Source organism: Melopsittacus undulatus, chromosome Z (assembly GCF_012275295.1).
Source record: "Melopsittacus undulatus isolate bMelUnd1 chromosome Z, bMelUnd1.mat.Z, whole genome shotgun sequence".
Lineage (NCBI taxonomy): Eukaryota > Metazoa > Chordata > Aves > Psittaciformes > Psittaculidae > Melopsittacus > Melopsittacus undulatus.
The window spans coordinates 72800418-72821316 of NC_047557.1; the positions used below are offsets into that span (position 1 = coordinate 72800418).

At 53.3% G+C, this 20899-nt stretch overlaps 1 protein-coding gene across 1 annotated transcript; it reads right to left on the bottom strand.

Moving 5' to 3' along the window:
- Positions 1-460: 460 nt before the first annotated feature.
- LOC106023562 (adenylate cyclase 10) lies at positions 461-20529 on the bottom strand. The gene is given in 26 exon segments (XM_034073099.1): positions 461-662; positions 2029-2207; positions 2366-2473; positions 2854-3025; positions 3503-3566; positions 3796-4134; positions 4773-5027; positions 6521-6646; positions 7177-7313; positions 7956-8236; positions 8664-8750; positions 9282-9474; positions 10168-10274; positions 10276-10322; positions 11572-11624; positions 12532-12721; positions 13327-13403; positions 14034-14155; positions 14246-14434; positions 14832-14935; positions 15374-15467; positions 15894-16099; positions 18074-18217; positions 18757-18795; positions 19896-20000; positions 20304-20529. Coding segments are annotated over 26 exon segments (3846 nt in total).
- Positions 20530-20899: the final 370 nt, after the last annotated feature.

Here is a 20899-nt window from a genome sequence, read left to right on the forward strand (position 1 = left end):
TAACAGCATGCTTCAGATGTCCCCAGTTAGCTCCCCAGGGCAGGTGGGAGAATCTCTACTCATTAAAAGACTAGTGTGTTACTAGTTTAGCCTTTTGAATTTTACACCCTTCTCCTATCTTTTTGTCACTTCAGATATTCCTCCATACATTTAACTAAGATGCACAGCTATGAAATATGCAGGGTTTGTTGCGGGCTTTCCGTAGCTGAGTGCACTGCAGGCATCTAAACTGAATGTTTTCTAGGGCTAGCAGTTAATTTATGCAGTTATCACTGTGAAATCTCACACAATCGCACAGTGTTTCTCTAAGGCAGGCAATTGTCAGGTGCAGGCTGAGAAATATTTGACTGTGAAGGGACACATGAACATTTAGTAATTTGCATGTATTGCTCCTTACAGTACTACCAATATTTGGAGAATATCGTCTTTTTCCAAATGCAAGATAGATGGTGGTAATGAACTATATGGTCATTTCCAAGCCAGCATCACAGCTGCTGCGGGCTGCTGAGAGATAGAAGTCCACTGCCGTGTCTGTGCTGGCCCTCATGCGCGCTGCCAGGCAGGACAGGCTCCATCCAACAGAAGTGTTCTCCAGCCTGAAGAGGTGCTCCAGTAAGGAAAGACAGCGGCTCTGCCGCAGCAGCCAGGCGAGCTTCTTCTTCCTGCCAAGCAAGAGAACTTGCTAGGCCCAGAGGCTCCAGCTGTACAGGCTAGAGCCTATAGGCTGGGTCAGAAAGGGCCAGGGGGGAAAACGGGTGGCAGACCAGACCGTTACACTTCCTTGGAGGAAACAGAGCTGATGGAGGGGGAGCTGCCAGAAGGGAAAGGGGCAAACAACAAGTACCACAGTGGGAAGCTGACCGCTCAAGAGGGTATTGGCACCAGGGGGGCCAAGCAAAGCTGGGAACCAGCAGGAAGAGTGCTATCACCCTCTGAGCCTCCTCATTACCCCCAGTATCAATACAGGCTGGGAGATTAAGGGATTCAGAGTACCCCTGAGGAGAAGGATTTGGGGGTACCGGTGGATGAAAGATTGGGTATGACCCAGCAGTATGCACTTGCAGCCCAGAAGGCCAATTGCATCTTGGGCTGCATTCAAAGGAGCGCAGACCAGCAGGTCAAGGGAGCCCCTCCACTCTGCTCTGGTGAGTCTCTCCCTGTAGGCCTGTGTCCAGCTCTGGAGTCCTCCGCACAGGAAAGACATGGACCTGTTGGAAAGGGTCCAGAGAATGGCCACAAAAATGATCAGAGGGATGGAGCACCTCTGCTATGAGAAAAGGCTGAGAGAGCTGGGGTTCTTCAGCCTGGAGAAGACTGAGGATACCTTATTGAAACCTCTCAGTTCTTAAAAGAGGCCTATAAGAAAGATGGGGAAAGACTTTTTAGCAGGGCCTATTGCAGCAGGTTGAGGGGTGATGGTTTAAAACTAAAAGAGGGAGATGGAGGCTGGATGTGAGGAAAAAAAATCTATATAATGAGGGTGGTAAAAGACTGACACGGTGTTTTACCACCACCCTCACAGAGAGGTCGTAGATGCACCATCCCTGGAGACATTCAAGGCCAGGCTGGATGTGGTTCTGGGCAACCTGACGTAGTCGAAGACGTTCCTGCTCATTGCAGTGGGGTTGGACTAGATGACCTTTGAAGGTCCCTTCCAACCCAAACCGTTCTAGGATTCTATAATTCTCACACCTTAGTTCCTCTTACAGCTCCTTCTCCGTGCCCTGGTCCTGCCTCCAGCCCCCCCACCCCTTTCCAGTACAACTCTCTGTTGCCAGCCAGCACCAATCCAGTGCCACAGCTCGTGCCAGCAGACACATCTCTGGCTGCAAGCTGCTTTGATACCCTAAGGCATGCTTTGTTCCCAGGGCCTCACAGGGAGGGAGAGAGTGAGGAGCTCTGTCATTCGCTCTTCTACCCTCACATCGCTCTGTGTGGCCTCAAGCCTCGTCACGTCTGTGCCCATATGCCTGTGACCAGGTAGAAAATAGCTCTTTCTCCCCCTGCGTTCTTGGTCCTGTTTCTTACTGGGCCTCCTGTGGAAGGGAGGATGCTCTTCCGGCAACATGAGCGGCACGCTGCAGTTTTTCCACTTGAGACCTGACAAAGTCTTCTGCACGGTTCCGGGGAAATGGCCTTCCAAGCAGGCTCAAAGCCTTTGTGATCATTTTCTTTGCCAGCTCCATGCGTCCCACAGCACAGCAGACCTGCACAGGAAATGGGAAACATCCCGATGTGGACTGGATGCCCAGGAGACTGCAGGGGTCTGCCAGTGCCCAGAGATGCCAGAGCTCTCCTATCCACTGCATCTGGGGAAGGCATCCAGCTCCATCACTCAGGAGATCCCTCCAGACCTCCCCTTTACCTCTCCTTTGAGGCTGAAGAAGGTGGCATCTTCAAAGCGGGATATCACATTCGCTTTATCCTTTCGAGACTTCCTCAGAACGTCCGCTTCATTCAGTTTCTTGAGGGCCTTTGTGCAAGCATGTGGAGAGCAGGTGAGATTAGTGCAGAGCCCATGGCTGCCCTTGTCCTCCCCCATTGCCGCTGGCATCTGTCTTAAGAGGGTCTTTTCCTTCCCCTGGTGATACCCGCACAAACACAGTCATGTTTTTGACTGTGTGCCTGAGAGCACAGGCACTGCTGATCCTTCAGACCTCCTCCCTGCTAATGCCCCTCGTGCTAAGGGCACAGCACCCAGTGTCTCTTCCCACGTGAGAGGCAAACCAAAGGAAAATGAAGGCTCAGAGCTCAACATCTTCCTTCCAAGGCCCCACAAAGTCATGCCCTAGTGTAACGCAAACTTGTCTTGCCCAGAGCCAGGCAGGACACACTGCAAGAAGGGCAACTCACCATGTAGTAGTTGGAGACATGCAGGTAGGCAGCTGCAGTCTCCAGAAGATAGTAAAAGGCTTTGGCAGCATTGCCCAGCGTTGTGTAGTGGTGAACCAAAGGCACAAGCACTGATTCCACGATGCCTTTGCAGTCACACGAGCACGCACTGTTGTCCCGTCTGTCAGTCGCACTACTCAGACGACAGTGCCCAAGGGAAGAAGAGAGCAAAGAATACAAGGCTGTCATCTAGAGTGGTCTTCCTTGCCACAGAGGCGACATCAAAAGCCCTTTGTGCAAAGCAGAGCAGGAGGCCACAGACAGGTACTACTCATACAAGTCCTTTGGGAGCAGGGAGTAAGGAAGAAGCTGGGCTGTCACCTGCCACAGACAAACCACCTGAGCCCTTGTGGTGGCTTTTTCCCTGTAGATTTTGCAGTACTACTCTGTAGGAACTGGAAAGCAAGGGCTGCTTCAGTGTAGCATTATTTTGACACTGAGGCACAGGCTTCCTTGAGCACTCATTTCCACAGCCATCTCCTCTCAGCTCCCACCCCACAGAAAGCCTCTTTGCTAAGCTAGAGTCACAACTGACAGCCAAAAGCCAGCATTTGCTTTGTCTCCTCTGAACTCACTGGCTTCAAAAAGAATCAAAACCTTGTCTGCTCACCCAAAATCCTCTTCCACAAAGGCCTTCTGCTGCTGCTGCTGCTCCTCCTGAGTATCTGTAACACCTGGAAAGAAAACCAGGGACACCTCCCACATGTATCCTAGGAAGAGTTGCTCTCCCTCTCCCCGTAGGCCTGCAAGGATCCCTGCAAGGTGCTAATACACTGAGGAACGTCTACAGTGGGCGTCCGCTCCTGCTGGACTAGTTCCTAGCAGACCTACTCCTACCCGCTCCCAGCACCCATCACTGGGCTCCCAGAGGGCCCAGATTACAGAGCATGGTGCGCAGCATACCTGCAGAGATGCAGGCCCTCTGCTTCCTCAGGTGTTTTCCAGCCAGCACCAAGGCCTTCCAGGTGTGTGAGTCATCCCCATCATCAAGGTCCTTACAACTCCCTTTCTCCTGGGTGCTGCTGACAGCGACGCGGTGGAAGGCAATAAAGTCCCCTTGGCCGCAGCTCTGGCATTTGTGTGCATACCGCTCCAGGAAGGCAGCACACTTGAAGTGCAGGGTGACTCGCTGTTTCTGGACCCACAGCTCGTAGGCAGCCTCCTGCAGCAGTGGCTTATGGAACATCAGCACACCAAATGGACACTCCTCACTCTGCTTGCTTGGGGGGGAGGTCTCCACACCTGCAAGGTAAAGGGCCTTCGTATGAGCCCAAGCTGGGGCCAGATGGGGAGCTAGTCATGCCTCAGTGCACATCCTGAATAGCAAAACAGTGCTGCTGCATGCCAGGCCCTGCAGCATGGGGTGAAAGGGCTGATGCTAGCACAGCCTTGGGGATGCAGTTCTCAGCTGCACGGGTCCGTGCAGCAGCTGGGGAGGCTGTTGCCAGCCAAAGCAAGCCTCAGCCAGGACTTTCTCCCCACTCTTGGCAAGGCAGCCACCAACCTCCTAAGCAGGAACCCTGCATCACATGGTAACCAAAGCCCAGTAAAAGCTTGCTGAAGTCCCTGGGCCATTCTGGAGAGCATCTTTTATCTGGATGCTGCAGGTGACTGGGAGAGGATGTCAGGGATTCCACTCGTCCCACGCCTGCACTATGAGCAGCACTTGGATTCAGGGGAGCAGGGGCATTTGGGACAGCTGGTGGGAACTTCCATCCAACGCAAAACTAGTGTGCTTTCAGACTGACTTGTAACAGCTTTGACAAACCCATCCCCAACAGCCATGCCAGCCCTCAGCGGGAGGGAAGCACACCATGCCCTTAGGAGCCCATCCAGGACACATCTGGGAGCTCCTTGTCCACCTCACTGCTACCACTTACCAATCTTTGCCTGCGGAGGGGTGGCTGGCTCCTTGCTAGGATATTGGACGTCTTCTGGCTCCTCAGTGCTCTCTATCCGCTTCAGCATGTTGTCACGCACTAGACTGTCCAACAAGGTATTCATCTTGTGCCTCATTCTACTCGGAAGAATGTATAACAGCAGCTGGGTAGTGAACACCGGCCCGATGATGGCTGCAAACTTCAAAAGAGTCTGCTCCAACGGCTTGACCTCGTCCAGCTGAGCCAGCACAATCTCTGTCAAAGAGAAGCCACACATCTCAATCCTACCTCTTCCCCACCCTGATGCTGGAGCTTCTGCAAAGATTCAACACATGAACAGGATAGGCTTTGGGCCTACACTGGGCACTTCTGGGCAACTGCAACCCAGGGTAGGTATCTGCACAATGGCTCTGCTCCTACTGGATTTGCAGTTCACAGAGCCTGGGAAAAAGTGAGACACCTAACAGGCACACACCCCCACTGGGACAGGGCAGGATCCAGCAGATACATGCATCCCGCAGTGTGCCCTACCAAACCTGGACTAGGCTTTTGCCAGCAGTCCAAGCAGGGAACAGACAACTTTCACCACATCAGAGGTGAATTCAGAGCTCCCCAGAAAGGTCGTCTCAACTCGGCCAGACCTTACTGTTTTTTTCTTTGAGGTTTCTTCTTGGGTTTCTTTGGACAAAACAGCTTAAGAGCAGGAATGCTTCAGCATGATGTTTCCTCAAGGTTCATACAAATGGTTACTGATTTGTATGACGGGAGGGACACTCAACAATCATTGACAGTTCCCCAGGCTAAAGGTGAATTTCCATGAAAATCCGCAGGAAACAACAAAATAGACACACAGACAAGCAAAAAAAAAAAAAACCAAAACCAAAACAAACAGAAACCTAACAAACAAAAAAAAAGCCCCCAACAAAACAAAAAAAAAGTGGATTTTTTTTTTAATTATGAGTGCCCTGGGTTCAGCAGCAGCATTTTTCTCCTTCTCAGTAGCTGGTGCAGTGCTTTGGTTTTCACTTTCAGCCTGGGAACAGCGCTGAGAACACCGCTGTTTTTAGTTGTTTCTTAGTAATGTTTAGTCTGACCGTGGACTTTCTGAGTCTCATGCTCTGCCAGGGAGGGGTGGAAGCCAGGAGGAAGCAGAGACAGGACACCTGACCCAAACTAGCCAAAGAGATATTCCATACTCCAGCACGTCATGCCCAGGATGTAAACCGGAGGCAGTTACCCGGAAGGGTTAGATCCCTGCTCGGTCGGGCTGGGTATCGGTTGGTGGGTGGTGAGTGGTTGTATTCTCTTCCCTTGTTATTTCCCTTATCATTTTTATTATTGGTGGTAGCAGTAGTGGTTTGTGTTACACCTTAGTTACTGGACTGCCCTCATCTCAAAGGGCCTTATTGAGGTAGAAGCTGTGTTCAAAGGTGAGTCAGAGACAAGTCAAATTTTTGTCCCAGTAGAAGATTTGCTTCTGTGAGAAAAGGGAGTCATTTTAGTGTTGCACCAACAACGTTTCCTCTCCTACCTGCTGCTGGAAAGCAACCATCAGGCTCAAGCTGCTGCACACACAGCAAGGGAAAATGGCTGCCCACAATGCCAGGACCGTTGCTGGTTGGAGCGGAGCCACCTTCCCAGGACAGCCCCAGAGCTGAGAGGGCGACCCTGCAGCACAGTGATGCCCAGCCTCCCTCCAGCCCCTGCGGCACAGCCAAGAGCCAGCAGAGTGGCTCTCTGCCTCTCACCTTTCAAGTTACTGGGCAGCACGGTGCTGTCCAGGTTCACGCCTGGCCTTACAGTGCAGATCATGGCCGCAGACCCTGCGCTGGACCTTGAGCTTGTTGTGAGGGATGACTCCAGGACTGCAAGCGCTAGGTGGAGCAAGAGAGAAGGAATGAGGCAATTTGCAAAGTGAGGGGCAGCCTGCAAATGCTTCCAAGCTCACCTGAAATAGTCCAAGGCCCCCTCGCACCGCACAGTGCAGGTGCACTGACCGGCAGGTGCCGAACATGCTCTCTAAGCAGAGCAAAACAGTTTTCACTGGAAGTTTCCCGGGCCTGGCCCTCACCTCAAGCTAGAGTTTGTTCTCAGTTAAGCTAGCGTTTGGCCAACGTAAGTTCTGTGCTCGTGAGAATGTCTCAGGGACACACGTGGTCCAGAACCATTTCCCCTGCAGTTTAGCCCTCAGAACTGAGGCCCCTCCAAGCCACAACTTGTGAGCCACTGCTTTGGCTGTCCTGACAACAAGGCACACGGAAGCCCGTGCCTCTGCCAGGCCAAGTTCTGCATGATCTGCTGCAAGATCTGACTCTGCCCCTGATCCACGGGGCAACGAAGGGGCAAGTTGGTGCTGCAGGGAACGCAACACAGCAACTCAGTAGTCAGTGGCAAAGGTTCTTACTGTTCAGGTTCTCCCAGCTGTCCTCTGCTTTTTCACCCCACTGCTTGGTGTGGAACAAGAGCATGTCGTTGCAACGAAGGAAGCGCACCAGCTCCTCGAGGTAATATGGGATCCCCAAGCTTCTTTGGACCAGGAGCCTGGGCAGGAACAGATCCAGCAGTGATCAGCACAAGAAAAGTAGAATCGTAAAATGGGTTGGTTTGGAAAGGACCTTAGCATCATCTAGTTCCAACCCCCTGCCATGGGCAGGGACACCTCACACTAGACCATGTTGCCCAAGGCTCTGTCCAACCTGGCCTTGAACACTCCCAGGGGTGGAGCATTCACCACCTCTTTGGACAACATCTTCCAGTGACTCACCACCCTCAAAGGAATGGGCAGCAAGCCACTCAGGCATAGTAGGGGAGCCAGCATCTTTGCCACAGCTACACCTCACTTCTGCAAGGGAGGTTCTCCTGCTGGCTTATGGTTTTTGGCCCCCCTGAACCTCCAGCCTTTGCTGAAGGCCCTGGGAAAAGACTTGCAGACAGTGCCCAAAGCACAGAGCACCAAGCCCTGCCTTTCCTCTCCTCAGGAGCTTAGGTGTTCTCTGGTAGCAGGGCAGACCTCTGCTCCACCAAATCTGCCCCACAGCCTGGCCACTTAGACCAAGCCCTCTTCTCACACCCCAGCTATGCTTGGCCTTGGGAGCCTTCCTCCCGAGCTTCCTCCTTGTGAAACAGCAAAGGGTTGGCAGCTCCCATGCTTCGTGTCCAGGGAGCTCCCCTGCTCCAACTTACCTCGCTAAAGACCTGGGGACGCTGACCACTCCAAGCTCCTGGCAGAGCTTCTGCACCATAGCTGAAGGTTTCAGCTTCTCCAGATGGAAGTAGATGATTTTATGGGACATCAGGTTGTTTGCTGTGGCTTTGTGAAAGCTCTCTGTTCTTGCAAAGCCGGGACATAAGCTCACGACCATGAAGACAGAGGTGTTCCAGAGCAGGGGTGCCATGATACTCCAGGAGGCAGGATCAATGAAATGGGCGTTGTCGATGACAAATATGGCATTCCTATCAATGGTCTGGAAAAAAAGGTTGTTCTGAGGGGAATCCAGTGGATTCTCAAGTGTCTTACACGGAAGGAGATTTAGCCTCTGCCTCTTGAGAAGCTGCTCTCAAGTCTCACCCCAACCGACTCCCCGCTTGGAAGCTTCCCAATTCCTAATTTCTTTGAGATTCTCAGCTCACACTTAACATCACCTGCCCTGCAGAAGGAGGGAGCTTGGGCTAGGGAATGCAGAATTCTCTCTCCTCCAGGCAATGCTTTTTCAGGGAGGAAAGTTGCTAGTGTGCTTTGTCAGGCTACGGAGAGAACATGGGGGGTTTCTCGGGCCCTAGAGGGCAACGACCAGGTCCTCCCAGCCACTCCCACTGCTGTGGCACAGAGCCCAGAGCCAGCAGGGTTGTTTTCTTCCTCTGACCCAGAAGGAGAAAAGGAGAAATGCTCACCTTCTCTAGCACTTTTGCCCAAGTTGAATGCAATTCCTCTTTCCTTTGCATTTCATGCATTTGGCGAACCTTGTCTGAAACGGGAAACTAGACAGAAAAGCAGAGTCAGGGAGAAACATGGCTCCAGGGCTCGCTATACCTACCCACGAAGCAAGATGGCTGAGCGAACCCTCTCTGTTCTGCCTCAGCACCTTCCCTCTCCCCAGCCTGGCTGCAAGAGGCCACAGTGGGACTTCAGCTAGAGCCTAAAGCGGAGGCTCGGGCAGTGCTGCATCTTGGAGGGGGGCTGAAGACCTGGTTCTCTGGCTGTGGGATCTTGGGCTGGCTGGAGCAGACCACTCAGACAGCAGTGACCTCAGCATGAGGTCAGACCCAGCCTCATTCCAGTGCTGCTTCTAGAATGCTGAACAAGGCACCAGGCACTGCCAGATGCAGCGCGGGACATTAAGTCACCACACGCAGGCAGCCCCCAGGGCCAGGAATGGGAACCATGTGCTGTGACCCCTGTAATCCCTCCCCCTGAGCTAAGGCAGTCCAGCAGCCTTAGAAGACTGCTGAAGACCCAGAAGGGCTCAGCAGAAAGCCTCCTCCAGGGTCAGAGAGGCCTCTCACTCTCACCTTGACAAGGAAAAGGCCATTGAGGAGGCAGTAGTTGCTCTCTTCAATTATCCCGTTGAGGTTTGTCTGTAGCACGTGCTCCCTGGCACTGCACGATTCACACTCATGGAGGCCCATCACCCTCGCCATCAGAATACGTATGGCAGAGTAGAACTGCCTCACATTGATCTCTAGCAGTTCCATGCCAAATACCCTGCCGTGCAAAAGCAAAAGGCACTGAGATCCCCAAGGGCCCAAGCCTTCTAAGACCAAAGAGCTGCAGTTGCCTTTAGGGGGAACTCTTCAGCTTCCCGCCTCAAAGTGGTACCCAGAATTTCACTCCTTGTATGAGAAAGGGCAGAGAGGGGCAGTTGCTGCCCAGACACTTGGGGAGCCAGGTCCAGACCACTTCTGATCTCTGCAACGCTGGCCCGTGTCTCCCTGTCTCCCTACTGCAGAGGGACTTGCAGGGCTAAGAGGTGATCATGGAGCACGTGGAGTCTGCCTTTGGGCTGCAGACATTAGCAGTCTGCCTCTCAGCCACAGAAAGGCTTTTCTGGCCCAGTAATCCTTCTGGGAAACAGGCAGGGGGCAAGCAGGGCTTCTGAGATAGGCCACCCTGCTATATGTTGCATCTGGAATCCAGTGAAAAGCACCGAGTTTGGTCTTTTTCCTTCTAGTTGTGAAGGAGGAAACACCACAGATCAAGAAGCACCCTCAGCACCCCAAAGAGATAGGGGCAGGAGCAGAGCACACAGGAAATAACTATGGAATGCCTCCTTGAGGCTTTTCGAGGAGGCTTCAGTCCAAGGCCAAGGCACACTGGCCAAGGGGCTGGAGTGTTCCATGGCTGTCAGGGATGGAAAGAAGCAGTGTCCCAAAGCTACAGCAGGAAAAAACCCTGTACCTGTAGCCAGCAGACTGGCCTAACTGGGCCAGGTGATTAAGTAATTGGCTCTTCCCAGAGCCCCTTGTGCCCTCAAATGCTAGTATGTGCCTTTGTCCAAAACGGTTAGAAGGCTTCCAAGCAGTTGACAAAGAGGTCAATCTCCTTCTTTCGACCTGTGAAGACAAACAAGAAAATGAGATGCTGGGGCATGCTAGAAAGGAAAGAGCCATCCCTTTTGCTGGCACCCTCAGCCACAGCCTCCCTCCCACTACCATAGCTGGCAGCCTATGATACCCCTGCTGCCTTCCAACCCTCTTGTCCCAGCTTTTGCACCTCTGCCTTCCTCAGAGTGGTAGCGGACGCCCTATCCCACAGAGATTCAGACAGCCCCATGCAAATCCCCTCAGGGATCCAGTGCAAGGCTGGAAGTGATGACTTGAGTTGCTGCAGGCAGCTGTGTCCCAGACAGACTTAGAACATCTTCTCCTGGCTGTACGACTAGCCACAGAGCACATCAGTGTTGATACACAATCATGTTTTAGCTCTTGCTGAGGAGGGCTTGCACAGCATCAAGGTATTTCTATTTCTCACCCCCAGCAGGCTGGGGGTGCACAAGAAGTTGGGATGGGCACAGCTGCAACAGCAGACCCCAGCTGGCTTTTTTCATTGCATATGATGCTGTGCTTAGCAAGGAAAGCTGGGGAAAAGCAGGAGGAAGGGGGCACATTAGGAGTTCCAGTTTTTGCATCCCAAGTCCTCGATACACATGTCGAAGCTCTGCTTTCCTGGGAATGGCTGCACACCTGCCTGCCACCAGGAGGCAGTGAAAGAATGCCTGACTTTGCCTGTCATGCACGCACAGCATCTGCTTTACCTAATAAACTGTCCGTATCCAGTGCGCTCACTTTTACCCTTCCAGTTCTCTTCCCCATCCCACTGTGGGAAGTGAGCAGCTATGTGGGGCTGAGTTCCCTACCGGGGTTAACCTATGACAGGGCCCAAAACATCTAGCAAGACACTGAGTGACTAAAGGCATCTGCGTCGCCTGACTTTTCCATGCTTACAAGCAGATGCTGCCAAGAAAGGACCTTTGAGGAGTACAAGGGGGAGAACTAACCACCAAAACTCTCCATCAGTGTAGCAGAAGGAAATCGCTTTCCTGATTCCAAGGACAAGGACTGGTTTAGCTCCCAGGATGTGAGCAGCCCCATAGTTGAAACGAGCCTTCCTATCAGGTCTGGAGCATGGCTGGGATCACTGAGCACCTCACCCTGCTTTCTGCCCCAAAGACACTGAGACAGCCAGCACTTCCTTAGGGCCTCTGCAGGCAACATTATCCCCAGCAAGAGCTTTTCCCTTCCCAATACAAGTTACTAAGGGGAAGAAACAGGAGTTCAGAAGAGCAAGGCGTTCTCTACATACCCAGCAAGGAGGCGTTATCTGGCATCTTCGTGGGAAGAGCCATGCCAAATACGCTAGAAGCAGAGGAAACAGAAAATACAAGTCAGTTAGCTGGTTAGAAGCCAAGGGACATCGAGAAGCAGCCTGGCATGGAGGGGCTGGATGTGCTTCTCAGGTACCTGTTCTTCTTTTGAGCAGCGTGTTATCCCCTGCATGCTCCCCCCCACCAAAGTTCAAGCCGGCATGCTGAGAGAGCTTTAAGCATAAAGAAACCCAACGGCCACAGCAGAACAAGAGAATATATTGAGAGTCCATCAACAGAGGCCAGACCCAGAGACATGCAAAAGAAGCAAGGGTGAGCTGCTGGTTAGTAGGTATCTTTACTGCGTTGGCCAAGAAAAACCAAGAGTCTTGGAAACAAGGACTTGTGTCACCTAATGGGTTGGGATTCCAAGCACCTGGCACCTTTGGCTTAAGTCTTCCTGTATTTTCAGAGACTAACATTCAAACCGTCATCCAAAAAGAAGGTCAAATCATGGCCCAGAGGAAGGGCCCAGGTTTGAGGAGGAAGACATGATGAAGAAGGTCCTGAGGGTCCACCTTTATCCATGGGAACCAGACTGGCCCAAAGCTTCCCACTCAAGAGCAGCTAGGAGAAAACCTTCTTGGGTCAGCATTACCAGGGCATGTGGTAGAGCAGGCACAGCACAGAAAGCACAATTGAAAGCCATCTGAACAGAGCTTGAAAGCCAGGTTGTGTCGACCAAAACAAAACCTTCCCCATCCCCTGTGGTTCCACTCCCACTCTCCCAGCAAGAGGAGACAGCAGGGAAGAGAGGTAAAAAGCCTCCCACACCAGGGCTTCCAACCGTCTCATCCACAGTGAATGGAGAGCGGCTTCTGCTCTTTCTGCAGAACTCCTCTGTGCTGGCCGAGCTGGACCCTTGATGCCACCATCCAGACTTCTCAGAGGACACTCACCTCTTGATGGTGATCCCCACATATTCATAGACAGTGACAGGATGTTTGAAGCCTTTCATCTCTCTCTCCGGCAGCTCCTTGAAGTAGCAAGAGGGCAGCCCAGAGCTGGCATAGGTTGTGGTATCACAGGTCACCAGCCCAGAGTAGCTCATCATCATCCGGGCTGCCAAGTTCACCTTCTGGCCAATGACTACCAGAGAGATGAAGAAAGAACACAGAGATATGTAAAGGGTGGGTGTCAGGATGATGGAGCTAGGTTTTTTTCAGTGATGTCCAGTGATAGGACAAGGGGCAGTGGGTGTAAACTGGAGCATAGGAGGTTCCACATGAACATCAGGAAGAACTTCTTTACTGTGAGAGTGACAGAGCACTGGAACAGGTTGCCCAGGGGGGTTGTGGAGTCTCCTACGTCGGAGATATTCAAGGCTCGCCTGGACAAGTTCCTGTGTGATGTACTCTAGGTTACCCTGCTCTTGCAGGGGGGTTGGACTAGATGATCTTTCAAGGTCCCTTCCGACCCTTGGGATTCTGTGATTCTGTGATGTCCCTGTGCCCCTGGCTCCACAGTGCCCTTCCAGGCCAACGGCTGCCCTACATCTGACACCCGCAGCCCCACAGTGGGTTAAGCAGATCCCAGGGGAACAACCAGATGGGGAGCCCAGTGTCCCACCCCAGCCCAGGACTGGTGCTGCCTGGGACATTCCTGGCTGGCTGTTGGGCAAGCACTCTCCCAGGCTGTCTTCCTCTTCCCAGCAGCTCACACCAGTTTCCCACACTGCAGACACATGTTTGTACCTGAGTACTCGTGCCTCAGAGGGTGGCCAATGAGGCCACAGAACGCCATCCCACTGGTAACAGCCACAGACACTGCCCTGGCACACAGGGAAACAAAACGGCTTCAGCAGCGCTCCAAGTGCAGTCCTGCCCACCCAGCTTCATCTCTTCCCGCATCTGCCCTCAGCACTAGCCTGGGCCACTGGACATCCTGCCCTGCCAGCCTGGGGTTCGGGGTACAGAGAGCTCAGGGGTGTAAAGGACCCAGGCGGCAAGGACAAGGAACAGGGCTTAGAGCACAGGCAGGAACTTTTGGGAACTTCTCCTGAAACCACATTCCCTGAGCTCTGACCTGGGACCCGTGGGAAAAGAGGGAGGGAAGAAGGTGCCACAATGTTACTGCCTGTGCTGACAGCAATGCAAGATCAGGTGTCTAGGCCCCATCACTGTTCACAGGCCAGTCACCCAGGTGGGGCTGCTTCTGGCACCAAGGAGCCTTTGGCCTTCACCAGGGCTCATTCCAGCATGGTGGCTAGCAGGGTGTGCTCAGAGGCACTCTGCCTGGCTGCCCAGGGATAAGCCCAGGGGTTGCCTGCCACCTCTCAGGGCACTGTCTCCTTTCTGCCAAGGAAGGGAGGACAAGGGAGGGTAAGCTAGAAGCAACGCTCTTCCTCTGCTTTACGCAGGCCCAGGCAGCACGCACTTCCTCAGCCCCACCAGACACTCACCCCGTATTTGCAGTGATCTCGGAGCATGAGTTAAAGATCTGAAGAGCACTCTGCAAGGCATGAATGCTCTCATTGGGCAGCTTTGCTCCAGGGAGTCCAAACACACAGAGGAATGTGCAGCCCTGCCGAGGACAGATACAGCACATCTTGCCACAGTGCCTAAGATGGAATCTTCCACTCTTGCTCAGTGTCCGATTCCACCCCACACTCACTTTGTCAAACAGGAAGACTTTGTTCACTTCACCCTTGTGAGGATAGATGATTTCCTCCATCACACTGCTGACTTCATTGAGGACACTGTGGAAAGATCCTATGCTCTTTGTATCAAAATTCAGGTGGAGGAAGAGGATGGTGACTGGCCGTAGCTCGCTGAGGAAGTCCTGCGGCACTCTGTCTTCGAGCTGGAAGGCAAGAGCATGACAGCTTCACAAGCCTGCTTTTCCAGGGGCTGCCCACACCAGGTACAAAGGGAGAGCTGGTGCCCTGGCAATAGCAGGTACTAGTGGGGGAAGAGAAGATCCTCCTCTCGGTTTAAATGGTCAGCAGGCTGCCCAGATACCAAATCAGAACACAAATGACAAAGGTGAGAAAGGCATTCCGGTAACACCCCATCTTGGGACAGTTACGGACATGAGTGGTGACACTCAGCGATGCTCTAGGGACTTCAGTGGAATCTCCCCTTTCTCCTGCCACCACGTCCACAGAACATGAAGAGCCATACCCACAGAAAAGACAGAGATGCAAGTGTCTGCCCCACCACCCATCTCTCTGAGGACAACTCATACAGTGGTGCAGCACCGGTGCCCCTTGGCCCAATTTGCCCACATTGTCATCTCGGGATGCATTTTCTTTGTTTTGCTCGCTCTCACGGAAACGCCATTTCTGAATGCACCACTTCTGTCCTGCGAAAAAAAGCAGCCCCAGCAGCAATGGCCCAGCCGTACCTTCTCGAGAGCAGCTTTTGGTATGTAAGTAAGTATGTCTCCCACATCGGCAGTAGAGTTCAAGAAAAGAGCAGGCCTGACTGCATCTGTGGAGAGGAAACACACATGGTTGCTGGGAGGATGGGACTACCAGCTGTTGGAAAGCAGGGGCTAGCCCTGGCAACAGGGGAGAGACTCCTGGGTGTGTTGCCACCTGCAGGTGCTTCAGGGCAGTGCTGTCCCCTGGAAGGAGATGGCAGCAGCAGCAGCAACTGCCCCAGCTGATGCACAGGGGGGCCAAAAGCATGACTGCTAACTGAGAGGGGAAGTGGGGAGTGGTTGTTCATCCCTGACCTCTGCAGCAGCCAGACCCCGTGTTTCCAAGCAAAACCAAAACAAGGTGAATCTGTCACTCACGTTTGTTTTCCATGAAGAACCACTTCTGCTTCTGTGGATAGTTGTCTAAAACATCTTGGCATTCCGACCAAGACATCCGGTTCATGGCCGTAACCTGAAGGTACACAGAAGGAAAGCACTGACACTGGCTTCTTCAGGAGTCCCGGGGAACAGATCCTGCCTCCATTGTCACTGCCCAGAAAAGGGGAGAAGAAGTCTATCTGGCTGGACAGGACAGCAGTGCTTCCTCAGAAACACTGGAGCTGAGCAGATGTCTTCAAAGCATCCCCCAGCTGTCAACAGCTCCGTGACCCACAGAGGACACTGCTGGTGGGGCCAAAACTCTTCCAGTGCCTCCTGACCCCTCAAACCAAGCAAGCCCAGCCCAGAGTTACTCCTAACATGGAAGGACAAAAGCATCAGCTGCTCTCCACTTTCACAGCTACAGCTCGCTCCACATACAGCTCTTCAGCCTTCTGACACCTCCCTCCTTCAGGTCCAGGTCCTCAGAATGGCTCTAGATGCTGTCCCATCCACCTACCTTTACAGCCGCTTCGCCCGCGATATGGCTGGTCCTGAGCCTGTGCTTCTCACAATGCTCCCAGCAGGAGGCTGAGAGGACAATTTCACCTGCTTTTGCGAGCTTTTCGGCCTCACAGACATCATCCACGGCCTTGCCAACGACACAGAAGTACTTCTGCCTCTCGCCTTCAAACCTCAGGTAGTGCATACTCCCTGCAGAGATCCCTGGGAGAGAGAGAGGGAGAAGCAGAACTCTACAGCCCCCAGCAATTCAGCTGTTCAGAAGCCAGTTGGAACCCCAATGGGGAGATAGTCATTATGGAGGGGGAGGGCATCCTCCGTCCTTGTTGAGGGGATACTGACACAGGACCCTTAAATGGGTGCTGAGAAATAGAGAAACCAAGTGGACAGTGATGCTGTGTTCAGAGTGCTGGATGTCTTACCTGCCCCAGAAACCCAGCAGGCCAAGGCCCTGATCACCGCCCACCCCCTTTACATGCAGGCGGGTTGTAGCTGTCTGCTCAAGAAAAACTACAGCCTGCAAAAGTCCTTCTCACAGCCTTAAGCAATGCAGCTCCCCTTTGCTCTTTGTGAAAGGCAGGGGAGAATCCAGCAGGGAAAAGGATGCAAAGCTGCCCCCACCTGAAAAATTGAGGGATAAGTTCCTCCTACAGGCATCTGGATGAAAGCAGATGCTCAAAGACCCCGGTATTCAACCTGACACCTGCTCTTCCTTTGAGCTTCATAGAATCATAGAATCATAAAACCATAGAACAGTGTGAGCTGGAAAGGACCTTAAGATCATCTAGTTCCAACCCCCCTGCCGTGGGCAGGGACATCTCGCACTAGACCATGTCACTCAAGACTTCGTCCAACCTGGCCTTGAACACTGCCAGGGATGGAGCATTCGCAACTTCCCTGGGCAACCCATTCCAGTGCCTAACCACCCTGACAGTAAAGAACTTCTTCCTTATATCTAACCCCAGTTTTCCCTGTTTAAGTTTTAACCCATTACCCCTTGTCCTGTCACTACAGTCCCTAATGAATAGTCCCTCTCCAGCATCCCTGTAGGCCCCCTTCAGATACTGGAAGGCTGCTATGAGGTCTCCACGCTGCCTTCCCTTCTCTGGGCTGAACAGCCCCAACTGTCTCAGCCCGTCTTCATACGGGAGGTGCTCCAGTCCCCTGATCATCCACGTGGCCCTCCTCTGGACTTGCTCCAACAGCTCCATGTCCTTCTTATGTTGAGGACACCAGAACTGCACACAATACTCCAAGTGGGGTCTCATGAGAGCAGAGTAGAGGGGCAGAATCACCTCCTTGCACCTGCTGGTCACACTCCTTTTGATGCAACCCAGGATACGGTTGGCTTTCTGGGCTGCGAGCACACACTGAAGCCGGCTCATGTTCAGTTTCTCATCAACCAACACCTCCAAGTCCTTCTCCACAGGGCTGCTCTAAATCTCTTCTCTGCCCAACCTGTAGCTGTGCCTGTGTTTGCTCTGACTCAGCTGTAGGACCTTGCACTTGGCCTTGTAGAACTTTGGGAAGTTGACATCAGCCCACCTCACAAGCGTGTCAAGGTCCCTCTGGATGGCATTCCTTCCCTCCAGCGTATCAACCGAAACACACAGCTTGGTGTTATTGCAGACTTGCTGGGAGTGCACTCAATCCCACTGTCCATGTCACCAATAAAGATGTTGAATGGGATCAGTCCCAGCACCCATTCCTGAGGGAAACCACTCATTACTGGTCTCCAGCCGGACATTGAACCGTTGACCACAACTCTTTGTGTGTGGCCATCCAGCCAATTCTTTATCCACCGAGTGGTCCACCTATCAAACTGATGTCTCTCCAATTTAGAGAAAAGGATGTAATGCAGGACAGTGTCGAACGCTTTGAACAAGTCCAGGTAGGTAACGTCAATTTCAATACCCCCGTCCATCATTTCCGTAGCCCCGTCATAGAAGGCCACCAAATTGGTCAGGCAGGATTTCCCCTTAGTGAAGCCATGCTGGCTGTCACCAAGCACCTGGATGTTTTTCATGTGCCTTAGCATGCCTTCCAGGAGAATGTGCTCCAATTTGCTTGCAGGCAATGCTTTCCTTTGGCACTAGGCCCAGCAGGGATCCCCGCATTCCCTGCCAGTGCAAAGCACAGGAGAGTGCCACAGACTTGCGCCTGGCACAGCACTTGTACCTATCTTAAGTTGGAATTTTGGGCCCGTGAGCACGTTACGCCTCCGGTACTTCTTCTGGATCTGCAAGCTACAGTGCACCACAAGGCTGATGGTCCTGGCCATCTCATTGTGTCTTGCTCTCCACAGCAGCAGCACAGAATCCCCTGGGGAAAGGAAGGGAACATCAAGGCTGTGCTGACACCTGACTGTCCCTGACCTATGCTCCATGGCAGGGACAGCAGAAACCAGATGACATGCTGAAAAAGATGGAGATGGACTAGTGGGAGGCCATAGGCCTGGAGGACCTCTGGACCCACTGGGACTCCTCCTCCTCTTGCGGCCCGGCAGCCTGAGCTGTGCTGTCACCAGGCCCCCCCTGTCCTTCACCAGCACTCCAAGAAATGCCTTTGGCTTCACCTTCTAGTAGGTCTCCTCCTCCCAGTGCTGCCTCTCTCCTCACCTCCAGCACAGAGCCGTGCAAGCTGAGGCAGAGGGAGGGGAGCCACCACCCTTGCCAAAGCCAAACTGCAGGCCCAGGGTGGGAAAAGAAGCCTGGAGAAAGGGCACTGCAAATGGGTGTGAGAGTGGCCAGGAGGATGGCTCAAGGTGCTGCACAGAGCCTCTGAAGAAGGACAGCAGAGCCGCCACAACAGTCCCGTGCTGCAGATTCATACCCATGGGCATCAGCATCCTAAGTACATACCAGCAAACTTCAAGACGTCACCTCCAAGAGTCAGCATGTCTGTGGACAGAGGGAAGGAAAGGAAGAGTCACGTGGACGCCTTCTTCCAGAAGCCCCAAAGGAAGCCCCCCCGCTCAGAGCAGAGCACCCAGGCAACAGTGCATTATCCAGCCCAGCTTAGGAAAGCACAGCCCTCGCCTGTCTCGCAGGGGCTGCAGCGCTGGTACCTGCACAGAAGGCACAGAGGCATAACCTAGAGCTGCCACCTAATTTCAGAATGGTGGAGGCTGGAAGGGACTTCTGGGGTCCAACCCTGCTCTCAAGAGGGGCAGAGCCAGCTGCCCAGGATGCTGGCTAGACGGCTTTGGAAGAGCCAAAAGAGGAAGATTTCTCAAGCTCCCTGGCAACCAGGCAGTCACCCCTCACAGCCAAAAAAATGTTTCCCAACTTAGAGAGGGAAACTTCTGTGCTTCAGTGCGTGCCCATGGCATGGCCTCTGGTCCTGACAATGGGCACCACTGGAAAGAGCCTAGCTCTGTCCAGTCTTCTCCCTCCTTTGAAGTTTTAGACACATTACTATAAGGTCCGCGAGAGCCTTCTATTCCCTAGGCTAAACAGGCCCACTTCCCACAGCCTTTCCTTGTAGGAGAGATGCTCTAGACCCTTCATCCTCTTCGAGGACTCTTTTGCTTTTCTTTACAAATTCTGCCAAAGGGGTGTCCAGAATGTGCTCATAATCAGCTCAGAAGGGTCAAGACATCCCCTGAGAAAATGGGCTTGGAAGGGTCTCTGTCTCTCCCTGTCTTTCACACAACACTCCACTTCCAGTGCCAGCATCCCCAGGTCACTTGTGCGCTGGCATTTTCTTGGTGCTCTCAGCCTGCTCTGGGCCCCCAGGCACCACGGAGCTGGGTGTTCACATCAAAAGCACAGAGGTGGCTAAGAAAGCGGGTGCCTCCTTGGCCACAGTGGGGAGCAGAAAGGACCTACACTGGTCCTAACTTGCCAGAAGAGCCTGGCTGTTCTCACTGTTCCTCCAGGCCACAGAAAGGCCCAGCCCTTCCAAGGAAGCAGGACTAGGCTGCCCAGGATACCAGCCTCCCCACTCCATAAGCAGCCCTATGGCCTGCTGCCAGGCAGTCCTGCAGCATGGCTCTTACCCTCCAAAATATCACACAGACAGTGATTGAGGTCTTCCGCCAGCTCATCAGTGCCTCTCTGTGAACCACTCTTGCAGATATAGTCCTCTGTCAAAGAGGTGAAATCTGTAACAGAGACACCCAGAAATCAGGAAATGCCCTGGGGACCAAAGGACCCGGCAGCCAGTTCCACATTGCCCAGCCAGGGGGCCCAGCTCAGCACCTTCCCATGCCCCAACTCAGTGTGGGTTGCAGCAGTGCTTAACCACCCATGATATCCCATCCTTTCTGGGAATCCCAGAAGAAGACCTCAGCATTCACTATGGCCACTCACTGTCAGCAGCAGGGGAAGGGCTCCAAAGGGCCTGCTGTGTTCCAGAACGGCTCACGCCCCTCAGTGTCACAGGTGCCCCTCCCTGCTCACCCTACCTGACAGATCCACAAAGAGCAGCACTCCTTGGACTGACTGAAAGCTGGTCCTGACATAGTCACTAGAAATAAGGCTGGGGAGAAAAGCTGCTGCTCTGTCCAGCTCTGAGCTGCAACGTTTCCTCTCCCAGGAAGAAGACGCCGTCTGCTCCCTGTGGTGTCTGCGGTATCTCGGGATCATCTTCCGTGCCCAGCTGGGAGAAGAAATACGACCCCACTGCGCCATGTCAGTTGCCTGCATGTGGGGCAACTGTCCCTCTGCCCACAGGGTGGTCACAGTCACTGGCAGTAGCCTCCTCAGTAGGTCTTTGCTTCCCTGTCAGCTCTCTGCACACATCACAATGAGCTGACAGTGACATTTTGTGTGAGTCATCACCTTTGGAACTGCTGCCCCACGGCCGAGGCTTTCTCCTTGACACTGGGCCACTGGCTGGAGGTGGCCAGCACCAACCCATTGCTAGGGGACAGCGCCCAAGGGAGGCACATGCAGACCTGCTGCAGTTCCTTGCACACACAGCTGTTTGAGAGCACTGCTCCTTCCCAACAGCAGAATAGCTTGTCACCATTTTCCCAGTAGTCTTGCCGGCTTCTTTTTC